The 12,466-nt window shown below is 43.1% G+C and overlaps 1 protein-coding gene across 1 annotated transcript in view; it reads left to right on the forward strand.

The window, feature by feature from the left end:
- The window catches only part of Uvrag (UV radiation resistance associated), a 249,916-nt gene that overhangs the window by 57,870 nt on the left and 179,580 nt on the right, over window positions 1-12,466 (forward strand). Inside the window, 2 exon segments of the mRNA XM_048360028.1 lie at window positions 230-304; window positions 12,338-12,420. Coding sequence (XP_048215985.1) covers window positions 230-304; window positions 12,338-12,420 — 158 coding nt within the window.

Below are 12,466 nucleotides of genomic sequence, written 5' to 3' on the forward strand. Positions count from 1 at the left end.
TGCTCCAACAGTCACCTGTTTGTTTTGTTTGACAAGTGGCTAATTCGCTTTCTGCGTTTGTTTAGATGTATGGAGCCTCTTTCTCAGCACTGAAACAGGTCCTGTTTCTCTGAGACCTTCAAGTGTGAATGGAAGTGCAAAGCCCTGAGTTCAAGCCCCAGTATGACCCACACTTCCCAAATACATGGCTGGAATGAGAACTAATAGTGTGCTTTTCTCCTTTCTTTAGATTCATGCCCGAAACCAAAATGAAATAATTTTTGGGCTAAATGATGGCTACTATGGTGCTCCCTTTGAACATAAGGTAAGAGGATTCTACTAATGTTGTGGGGTTTGGTTACTGCAGGTGTGCCTGGCACCTTGGTTGATAGAATCCTGAGACGCTCTGTGTGGACCCAGTCCTGCTTTAAAGGATCACTGTAGGGTAATTGTTTACTGTGGTGCTGTGGTGTAGGTTGAATGCTTTTTTAGAGTAAAAATTGTTTTGTAAGGTAGACAGTCATTGCAATTATTTTTTTCAAAATCGAATCTATAGTCCTTTGGAAAATCTAAGCTAGCTGTGTTCTGTTATGTGACCTAACTCTTTTGAAGTGAATAGTGAATAGTGATGTGGTGAGGGCATTCTAGGGCTTGAATTTAGAGCTTGGTGTTCTCACTTGGCTTTTTTCAAGTCCTGGGACTTGAACTCTGGGCCTGGGTTCTTTCCCTGGTTTTTTTTGTTCAAGGCCATAGCATCACTTTGAGACTTTTCTAAGTAGTTTACTCAGGTGCCCCTTAGTAGATGAGTGGATCAAGAAAATGTGCTATATATACACAATGAATTCTATGCTTCCATAACATGGCCCCATTCGTAAAAGTAAGCCAGACCCAAAGAAGCATAGGTTGCATGGTTTCCCTCATTTGTAATAATTAGTATACACCTAGGATAGTCCTAGCAGAAGATCACAATAGCTGAATAGCTATCTACATATGACCATATAAAATGATGCTCATTGAAAGGTACTCCCAAGATAGGGAAACAAGGGGTTTTATTTTGGTTTTTGTTGGTTGGTGTTGTTTAGTGTACTATTCAAAGTTATTTATTTTTTCTTTTTTCCCCCCTCTGATTTATTCCCTGTGGTCCCTGTCTTTGATTTCTCTACCCTTTATCGTATATATAAATTTATCTCTCTTGGGACAAAGACTGATGCTGGTGAGGATGTGGCTAAAAGGGAGCCCTAATATACTGTAGGAATGTAAACTTGTCCAACTACTCTGGAAAGCAGTGGGATGGTTCCGTAAAAAGTTAGACACAGGACTACCCTATGATCCAGCCATTTGACTCCTGGGCATTTATTTACCCCAAAGATTACGAACCCCAGGATAGGTAAAGGTATTGCACAACCGTGTTTATTCTAGCACTATTCACCACAGTCACGCCCTGGAATCAGCCCAGATGCCCCTCAGTGGGCGAATGGATCACGAAAACGTGGTCAGTGTATTCAATGCAGGCAGTGTGTTGTTCATTGTGTATGTATGTATTTGTATTGTAGATTGTATGTGTATCCTATGAAACTAGGAAAGTTGATGGGGGGGGTTGAATTGGGAGGGGGAGGGAGAATGGTTAAAGGGTGACATCAGTAAAGATGCATTGTGCTTACAAACTGATTTGCTGAGTATTAAAAAATATTTTTTAGAAAGCATTAATTAGACTACTAGGAATTGTTTTGTGTATTTAAAACTATCGCAGCAATATCTTTACCGTCCACTAGATGGCACTGCCTCCTCATTTTAGTGGGGAAAATAGGACTGGAATTCAAGTCAAAGGAATCAAAATGGACCAAATCCTTTTCCAGGGGAAGAAACTCTCAGGAGATTGAAATAGCATTTTAGTGATGAACTTCACAAAAGTAACCACATAACTTGATCATCTTAAGTACGTTTTCAAGTTGAGGTTGAAGATTTAGGGACAACAGCAAGCTCCGGATTTAAGACTCTGTACATATGAAAGATCCTTATTTTGTGTTTTTCAAGTCATAGCACTTTTAAAAGTAGAAAACTTTCTTGTTTTTTTTTTTTTTTTTTTTTTTTGGGCAGTGCTGGGTTTTGAATCAAGGACTTAACACTTGCTAGGCAGATGTTCAACTGCTTAAGACACACTTCCAGACTTTTTGTTTGGACCACTTAATAAGACAGTCTTGCTTCTTTCTTGAATCATCCTGGAGTGTAACCCTCCTAGTTCCACTTCCCACTGTGGCTGGGATGAAGGAATGTACCACCATGTCTAGCCTTTCTCGTGAGATGAAGTCTTGCTAAAGAACTTTGCCTCAGAGGGCCTCAGACTTTGTCTTCCCCATCTCAGCCTCCCAGGTAGCCAAGATTTCATGAGGCACCTTGCCTGGCCAACCCCCCTTCCCCCCCCCCCCCCCCCGAATCCTTATCCAAGATGCTCTTACCGTGTTCCTGGAGCAAACCACGTGGTTTCTCTTAGTTTTAGGCTCCTGTTCCCTAATGTAAGGAAATCCTGGGTAACTGATGAATACTTCCGGAAGCTGACCAGGAGTGTACTCCTATAATGCAGATGCTGCGGGAAGAAGGAGTGCAAGTTTGAGGCCTGCCTAGTCTCCAACAAAACTAAAGAAAACCATAATAACAACAACACTCCCACATCCTGTAGAAAATATTGCCCATACCCTCAGAGATGAAGAAACAGCGGCTCAGGGACCTCATAAACTCTTGAATTTGTCATGGCAAATTAGTTTCATGCTGCAGATGATAACTTAGACATTGCTGAAAATATAGCATATGTAAACACAATGCATAGATATTAACATAGTACTTAACATTAACATGCTATTCTCATCTCAGTTTTATCTGTAAGGATGGCACCTTTGTTGGGAGGGATAGTAACTTTTGTGAGCTCTGAAGTGACGTTGAGTGACTCAGCCATTTCTATGCAGTATATTGTTCCTTACTCTCTGCTTTGAAGCCTTTGGGCATACTGCTAAAGATATCATCAAAATAGCTGTGTCTGTTGAGCATGGTTTTTGGAGTTTCTATCTCTCTCCCTTCTTAGGGACCATGAACTGTTTTTGTTTTTCAAACACTAGCCTCAAAATAGGTATTTCATAGGTATGTGGTAAATAATTGTAGAATAAAGGAATGTCTAAGATACTGCTTTGATTTAGTGGTAGAAGTGGGCATCAAAGTGCATGCCCTCGGGCCGGGGATATGGCCTAGTGGCAAGAGAGCTTGCCTCGTATACATGAGTCCCTGGGTTCAATTCCCCAGCACCACATATACAGAAAACGGCCAGAAGTGGCGCTGTGGCTCAAGTGGCAGAGTGCTAGCCTTGAGCAAAAGGAAGCCAGGGACAGTGCTCAGGCCCTGAGTCCAAGGCCCAGGACTGGCCAAAAAAAAAAAAAAAAAAAGAGTCAAAGTGCATGCTCTCTGTCTTCTTCCTTATACTACGTTATCTGTGAAAGGAAGGGCTAGATGGCTTTTACCATTGATTTCTTCTGGAGATTCTTCCATCATTTCATTTCTCTCACTGTGATTAAATGCTGTTGGAGATAGTTTCTTCAAGTAGGCAAGTAAAAGTGTTCTTGTTTTGAGGATGAATGTGCTGACACCCAGACAGTTAAGAAGTTTTTACTTAGCTAACTTTATAGAATCAAGGAAGTAAACAAATGCCCATTTCTTCTTGGTGGTCAGATTGCTAGAGGGCACTTGTTCCCAGAGCACAGCCCGCCCAGACTGAGGATCAAGGGTCCCGAGGACAGTCTTCATTTTAACAACAGAGTTGGCCTATGCCTTTTAGTACATCATCAAGGAAAAGTTGGAAATGATTTAAAAGGAAATAAATTGCTTGTTCTTGTACATACTTCATCTCCCCACCTCATTACAAAAGAGAAGAAACAGGGCTGGGAATATGGCCTAGTTACACATGAACATGGCCTCGTACACATGAAGCCCTGGGTTCGATTCTTCAGCACCACATATATAGAAAACAGCCAGAAGTGGTGCTGTGGCTCAAGTGGTAGAGTATTAGCCTTGAGCAAAAAAGAAGCCCAGGACTGGCCAAAACAAACAAACAAAACAAAAGAGAAGAAACAGATTGGATATGGACTATAATCTATGCCTGATTTTTTTTCCCTTCTGGGTTTTTCTTTTTGAGGGGGGGCAGTCCTGGGGTTTGAACTCAGGGCCTGAGTACTCTCCCTGGCTTCCTCTTGCTCAATGTTAGCGCTCTATCTCTTGAGCCTCAGCGCCACTTCTGGCTTTTTTTTTTTTCCTTCATGTGGTGCTGAGGAATGGAACCCAGGGCTCCATGCATGCTAGACAAGCACTCCACCACTAGGCCACATTTCCAGCCTGCCTGACTTTTTAATTAAATTTTTTTTTATAGTATTAGAGTTTGAACTCAGTACCTTACACTCTTACTTAGCTTTATTTGCTCATGGCTGGTCCTCTTGAACCACTTGAACCACTCCTCCAGTCCTGTCTTTTGCTGGTTAATTAGAGGCAAAATCTTTTGGACTTTTCCTCCTGGACTACCTTCAAACCTCCCTCCTCCAAATCTTAGTCTTCTGAGTAGCTAGGCTTACAACTATGAGCCAGCTGATGTTCTACCACTGCCTTCTTTATTATAAAGCTTTTAGGTATCTGAGCCCATTTTTAAATCCAGAGTTAAACTTGTTCCTGAACTATATGAGTTGGTATAATCTCCTAGGAACAATATTTTACCAGATGTGCACAGAGCTTTTAAAAACTACCACTGCTAGTTTCATTTGTTGCAGTGCCTCAAATGTGTTAGATACTTCACATGTTTCTGTTTAATCTGTGCAACAGTTCCATGAGATAGTTCTCATTTCCCGAGTGAAGTGCCCTGAAAGAAAACGTTTCAGTATGATTCAAGGCAGCAGCCAGTAGGCACCCAAACAGTGATTTGCACTCAGAGCTGGTCTGGCTGCCGTTCCTGAGCTGATTTGTTCAGGGCTCCCGTTCTCCCTCTGGAGCCGCAGCTCCACTTGGGGCTCTGCTTTGGGGATGGTCTCAGGACTTCCTGCCTGGGCAGCCTGTGACTCACAGTCCTCAAGGTCAGCCTCCCTGGAGCTGGGATCACAGGCCGGAGCCGCCACGTGCAGCAGCTTGCTTTGTGTTTGTTACACCATTGTGCCACACAGTATCTCTACATTTCTTTGTGCTCCGTTTAGTGCCCCAGAGTGCGGAGTCTCTGTCTTTGCACTGATACAGATTCCCACTAGCTGTGTATTGCAAGAGTCAAGTAAGAGGTTCAGGCAAGCCCTGGGAGCGGACTCTAACGTGCCTCAGTCTACAGCCTTGGTATTTATTATGGAGAGGAGGCGCGCTTGCCCGTGAGACCATCAACCCGCCCAGATTCACAAAGTTCCACATATTACTCATTAGATTTGGCTTTCCTCTGGCTTTCCCCCTCCTTTTCTCTTGGATCAAATTAACTTTTGACAGATGTTTGGAAAATCATCTTATCCTGTAATTCGTATTTATAAATCCTGTTGCTGCAGTGTGGTCCCCATTCTCTCTCTTCACTGAAGCCAGAAAATAATCTGGGAAAATGCCATCTTTCCTGTTATGAGTTTGGAGGTTCTTGTCTTTTTAGCACAAGTGCTGAGCTTTAGAGAGTCTTAATACTGGAAGATTGAAAGCCAAGCAAGCTTTTTTTTCGTATGGATGTTTTAGATTCTTGAGAAGTAAACAGAAACAGCTTTAGATTTGTTCTTACCATGGGATTTGGAGTTCCAGATTTTGTTATGTTTCAAATTTTAAAAACTCGTTTTTACTATTCTTTTAGATTCAATTTATAATGAGGATATTCTTGACTTTCATTTTCTTCTGATAAGTCAATTTCAGTTTAAGCTATTCTTTTTTCTTTGGTGCTGGTCCTGGGGCTCAAACTCAGGTCCTAGGTGCTTTCCTTGAGCTTTTCTGCTCAAGGCTAGTGCTCTGCCACTTGAACCACACCTCAACTACTGGCTCTTTTGGTATTTAATTGGACATAAGACTCTCATGGACTTTCTTGGGTAGGCTGGCTTCAAACTATACTCTTCTGTTCTCAGCCTCTTTTGTAGCGAGGATTCTTTTACAAGCTGGGGACCGCTGCCACCAACTCTTTCTCCTTTTGCCAGTTAGCTTGCTATCACTATTCCCTTCTCTTCTCTCCTCACTTCTGCTGGCTTCTCTCAGGTTCAGCAATCTGCATCTCCCCTATTGGCTTAGTGAATTGTTTTCCAGGAGTGAATGAAGTCTACTAGGATCACATTGTCCTTATCAGGCTCTGTTATAAAAGAGATTTCACTTTCTGCCTTCCTGTTATGGCCGGGCAATTGAAGTCCTCATGGTTCTTGGGAGTGTGTGATTATAATTGTGATTGACTGCCGACCTGTGAACAAGAACCTTTTCTTTCCTGTTGACCCAAGTTTCAACAAAAAACCAGTTTTAGCTTTCAGATCCTTACATTTTGCTTCATAGCAGTTTTTCTGTTGCCCACTGCTTCTCCCTGTTTAGAAAGAGGAAAAGCACGTCTGCAATTGTGGCCAAGTGAAGAGAATGCCCGAGGTGCGCTCAGAGTGTAGGAAGAGGTCTCACCTTCCGCCTCGGCAGCTCAGCCCCTGGGCTTCCTCGGGACTCGGCCCGGCATGTCCAAGGCCCACTGATGCTTCGCAGAGATACTTGCGGGGTTTTCTCAGTTTAAGCTTGGCTAAGCCTTAAAAATGTATTAATGTATAGGAATATAGACACATAGGCTCACAGGCTGGCTGTTGATTTTAGGAGTACTGATACATGTAAATACTTTGTTTTTAAAAGTGCATTTCACTGCACCTGAAAGCGTTTCATGGTTTTGTTTTGTGTTGCTCTCCTTACCCATCCTGACTTGTTACTGTCTCTGATGAGGCGGAGGAGGGTTTTATGCAGAACTCACTTTGCATATGTGTAAAGCACACTTGCAGTTTGAGGTATGAAGTATTTTTTCTTTAATCCACTCTGTTCTGATAGTCACTGGACTTGTTGAGTCCTTCTTTGAGATAACTGGTATCTGAAGCTATGTTTCCATCTCCACTGTCATAATCCAAACGGAGACCAGCATCCCCAAGTAGTGGGATTACTGCCGTGGTTTTCTCGCAGGCCGATGGACTCTGTTCTGTCTTGCTCACCGCTGCTCGACTCATCTTGTTACAGCATATGTTCATCTTTTTATCCCTTGGCTTTAGGACGGTGTGGAGCGTATTTCATACTGTAATGCTAGCTACTTGGGAGGTAGAGATCAGGAGGACTGTAGTTCAAGGCCAGCCTGGGACTCCCATTTCAACTAATAAGAAAAGCCAGGTGCCTGTCATCCCAGCTATGTGGGAACTATAAATGAGAGGTTCATAGTTCAGTTTAGCCTGAGCGAAAAGGGAGATCCTGTTCAAAAGCTTAGGATAGAGTGTCAGCCGAGCGAGCATGAGACACTGAGATCAAATCTTAGTACTGTCAAAAAATTGTATCAATTGTCAGTGTCTGCTGGATGTGTCCACATCTCTTCCATTAGCCCAAATTTAGTCCACTGTATAGTACTTTTGCTTCTATTGTCTACTTCTCCCTCCTCCTCTTTCATTACCAGTGCTATCCTTGAAGTTCGAGCTCTCAGTCTGTCTAGTATGTGGGGAATTTTTATAATAGCCAGCTAACTGGTATTTGGGCATTGTGCCTCCTCCAATTCATCATATCTGTCATTACCAAAGTAACCTTCTTTGAACAGCCCTGATCATTACCATACAGAGTCAGAAACCCTTCATGAGCCTTTCTTGCCATAGTTGTCTTCACCCTTCAGCATGGTATTTGGACTGTCTGTGCGTGGGACCTCCCAGCCTACGTCTTTAGCTCTGTCCCCCTCTCCTTTCCAATCCCAGGCTTCAAGTCCTTTCCGTCTCACTGAGGCTGACCCAACTGGATCACTATTTAATTTTCCCTGAATGCAGCTGTGTTTTCCACTGTCATGCTTTGGCTAAAGGTGTCCAGTCTGTGTGGGGCTTTCCTGCCCAGCCATCGAACGTCTCAGTGCTGCTTGGCCCATCCTAGTCCTGCCACCCCTGCAGCCTTTCATGTCCCTGCCCCACTCTGTGGAGTCTTTCTTAGAGCTTCCTTCTAAAAACGCTCCTTATGACACTTGTACGTTATTTGTTTCACTTGGAACCTTCACTGGGTTGTGTGCTTGATGGAGTGGCGAGGAGCCATTGCCTAACATCTTCTGTGTGTTGAGTGTGCAGTGAACATCAAAATGAATCTGTGTGTGTGTGTATTGCTGCGGTTTTCACCATTAATTCTCCTACCAAGTAAGTTATTTCCATATAACTTTGGTAGTTTTAATGAAGACTTGTGACTGTTGGATTAGCTAAAACCCCTCAAAATGGACTGACTGGACCATGTTCTTGAAAGTGACTTAACCAGTGAGCTAGGATGGGGTAAACAAACCAAAGGCTGGCGTGTGCTTTTATATCGCCTGCATGAAACTGTGGGTTTTATGTTTTAAAAGAAATTGAAAGAAAAAACAAAGAGTATGTCACAGAGGGGACATATGGCCCACAAGGCCAAAAATACTATCTGTCCCCTTATGGAAATAGTTTCCTAGCCTCTGATCTCAAAATACACCTGCTTTGTCTGGAATTACCGTGCTTGTGGGAGATGGGAAATTATCTGTTTCTCTGAACCATTTAACAGGCTCTTACCAGACAGGCGACTCTTCTCTCCTTGAAAAAGAATCGTCAGGCCTGGCTTCAGAGGAGTTTGAGTGACAAGTGAGCCTTTTCTGGGCTCTTTGGCCCTTGCTGTATCTTGCACAGATAACCAGATACAAATGAGTTGTTTCTTTCCATTATAATCCTTTGCCAGAGCTCTGTCAGGATGGCGTATCTGGTCCTTAGATGTCGCTCAGAACAAGGCACTTAGCATATTTCAAGAATGTTAATTGCTAAGTGAGGCTTTAATACTGTCCTTAAGTTACCTTAAGTGTGCATGGCCTCAGAATGTTAGAATTGTGGAAAGGTCTACGAGATCACCAAGTGTAGCATGGCCATTGAAAACACAGGCCAGGAGCCAGACTGCATGGCTCTCCCACTAATCCTCCCTGTCTCAGTTTCCTCATCTAGAAAGTGGGGCTAATAATAGGACATTTCACAGGCCGCGTGAGCATTCAGCTGGTGACTGGCCCTGGAGCAGAGTAACATCAGACTGGGAACCGTGGAGCAGTGCCGCCCGAAGCACTGCCATGGGCTCTTAGTGTGACTCTCCGTTTACACTGTAAGAACTGGAGGTGCCATGGGCTCTTAGTGTGACTCTCCGTTTACACTGTAAGAACTGGAGGGCACGAGGGTTGGAGGCTGCTCCAGAGAAGGCGGCAGCTCATGAGGACTCAAGTCTGACTTTGGGCTTTCAGCCCAATGTTCCTTCCCTGTTGGCTTGGGTTGCTTTCAGTTGTATTCATAGAGTGGGGTGATTTTTTTTTTTTTTTTTGCCAGTCCTGGGGCTTGAACTCAGGGCCTGAGTATTGTCCCTGGCTTCCTTTTTGCTCAAGGCTAGCACTCTGCCACTTGAGCCATAGTGCAACTTCCAGCTTTTTCTATATATGTGGTGCTGAGGAATCAAAGCTAGGCCTTCATGTATGGGAGGCAAGCACTCTCCCACTAGGCCGTAGTCCCAGCCCAGTTGGGTGATTTTTTTAATAGAGAAAAATGTTTGCTAATTTTTTTTTTCTTTTTTGGCCAGTCCTGGGGCTCGGACTCGGGGCCTGAGCACTGTCCCTGGCTTCTTTTTTTTCTTTCTCAAGGCTAGCACTCTACCACTGAAGCCACAGCGCCCCTTCTGGCCATGTTTCTATATATGTGTTGCTGGGGAATCGAACCCAGTGCTTCATGTATATGAGGCGAGCACTCTTGCCACTAGGCTGTATTCCCAGCCCGTTTGCTAAATTTTTGTATAAAATTATTTTGTATAAAATAAGACAAAGTAGAACATCACTAATCAATTTTCCTGAGAATCTTCTTTTTTGTTTTGTTTGTCAGTAATAAGTTTTGAACTCGAGGCCTCAAGCTCTTGGCTGGATTTTTATGCTCATAACTGATGCTCTGCCGTTTGAGCCATAGCACCACTTCTGGTTTTCTGGTAGTTAATTGGAGATAAAAGAGTCTCACGGATTGGCTTTGGACTGGTGTCCTCAGATCTCAGCCTCTTGAGTAGCTAGGATTACAGGCAGTATTTTAATTTTTTTTTTTTTTGGGGCCAGTCCTGGGGCTTGGACTCAGGGCCTGAGCACTGTCCCTGGCTTCTTCTTGCTCAAGGCTAGCACTCTGCCGCTTGAGCCACAGCGCCCCTTCCGGCCATTTTCTGTATATGTGGTGCTGGGGAATCGAACCCAGGGCCTCATGTATACGAGGCAAGCACTCTTGCCACTAGGCCATATCCCCAGCCCAGTATTTTAATTTTTTAAAGGAATTTCTAAACAGTGACTTACTCTTTCACATTTGAACAGTAATGTAGGAGAGTTCTAATTTTTCTTCTTCTTTGCCAACATGTGTTTCTGTTTAATATTATTGCTGTTTGTATTATAGCCATAGCAAATATAGTGACATACAACAATATTTCATTGTAGTTTGATTTATATTTCTCTAGTGACTAGTGATGGTACGTATCTTTTTGTGTGCTTTCTGGCCACTGATGTATTGTTTTTTGGAGAAATATCTCTTCCACTTTTTGCCCATTTTAAAATTAGGTTGTCTTAGCCGGACTTTGGTGGCATACAACTGTATTCCTAGCCACTAGGCAGCTGACAGCTGGGGATGGTGGTTCAAAGCCAGTCTAGGCAGAAAAATCAGAGAGACTCTTATCTCTAATAACCAACGAAACGTCAGATGTGGAGGCATGGTTCAGGTAGCGAGTACTAGCTCTGGGCAAAAAAGATAAGGGAAAGCGAGAGACCCCGAGCTCAAGCCCTAGTGCTGGTGTGTACACGCGCGTGTACGCACGCGCGCACACGCACACACACGCACACGCACACACAGAGTGGTGTTTTGAGGGGGAGAGTTCTTAAATCAGGGCCTCATTCTTGCTGAGCATGAGCCAGGCCCTCAGCAAGTTGTTTTTTCTTTTGTTGTTAAGTTGTAAGAGTACTTTGTGTTTTTAATATTTGTTTGGACTGGTCAGATAAATGATTTATGAAACATTTTCTATTTTGAGAGTTATTTTTCCACTATAAAGTGTCCTATGATGCCCCATAACCTTATTTTAGTGATGCTCAACTTGGTAATGTGTTGTTCTTGCCTTGGTGTCATAGCTAAGACACCACTTGGAACATGAGGCTATATAGTTTACCCCCGTATTTTTTTCCAATAGTTTTTTTTTTTGTTGTTTGTTTGTTTTTATTACATATATCTCCCAGTCAGCCTCAAGCTCTTTCCATAGCCGAGGCTGGACTTGATCTCACAGTCCCCCTACCTCAGTTTCCTTAGTGCTGGGAGGCATGTACATATACTACCACACCTGATGAGCTTTTAAGCTTTATAGGCATTTAATTTCTTTTGAGGTATTTTTGCTGTATGTCGTTAGAGAAGAATTGTGTCTTCTCCCCCTTGTTTCACTACAATTTGTAATGTGAAGCATTGGTTCTGTGGGGGAAATGTGAGAAAAATATTTATTGGTTTGAAAAGGTAGGTTTCAGTTTCATGAAATTATTCTTTTAGAAATCTTTAAAATTTTAATATCATTCAGGAGTTTATAAATTTATCTGTGTGTGTGTGTGTGTGTGTGTGTGTGTTACTGGGGGTTAAACTCAGGGCTGGATTCAGGGGCTGGGTGCTGTCTCTGAGCTTTTGTGCTCAAGGCTTATTCTTGAGACACAGCTCCATTTCTGGCTTTTTGGTAGTTTATTGGAGATAAGAGTCTCGCAGACTTTCTTGCCTCGTCTGACTTGTCATCCTCAGATCACAGTCTCCTGATGCCTAGGGTTATAGGCATGAGCACAGCTTGTGATATTTTTATTTATTTTATTTTATTTTATTTTTTTTTGCCAGTACTGGGCCTTGGACTCAGGGCCTGAGCACTGTCCCTGGCTTCTTCGCTCAAGGCTAGCACTCTGCCGCTTGAGCCACAGCACCGCTTCTGGCGGTTTTCTATATATGTGGCGCTGGGGAATCGAACCTAGGGCCTCGTGTATCTGAGGCAGGCACTCTTGCCACTAGGCCATATCCCCAGCCCTTGTGATATTTTTAAAAGGCAAAACATGATTAATGTATGCACAAATACTATTTTGTTTTCAATGGCTGCTTTCTTGATCACTATCTTTCAGAGTTATTCAAATGCTCAGAAGAACATTCTTCAGGTGGATCAGAACTGTGTTCGCAATTCTTATGATGTCTTTTCTTTGCTACGGTAAGAAATTTCTTACAGTCTTCCTGAATTTTAAAGAATCTTGCTC

The sequence above is a fragment of the Perognathus longimembris genome, chromosome 13 (genome assembly GCF_023159225.1).
Source record: "Perognathus longimembris pacificus isolate PPM17 chromosome 13, ASM2315922v1, whole genome shotgun sequence".
In the NCBI taxonomy this organism is placed as follows: domain Eukaryota; kingdom Metazoa; phylum Chordata; class Mammalia; order Rodentia; family Heteromyidae; genus Perognathus; species Perognathus longimembris.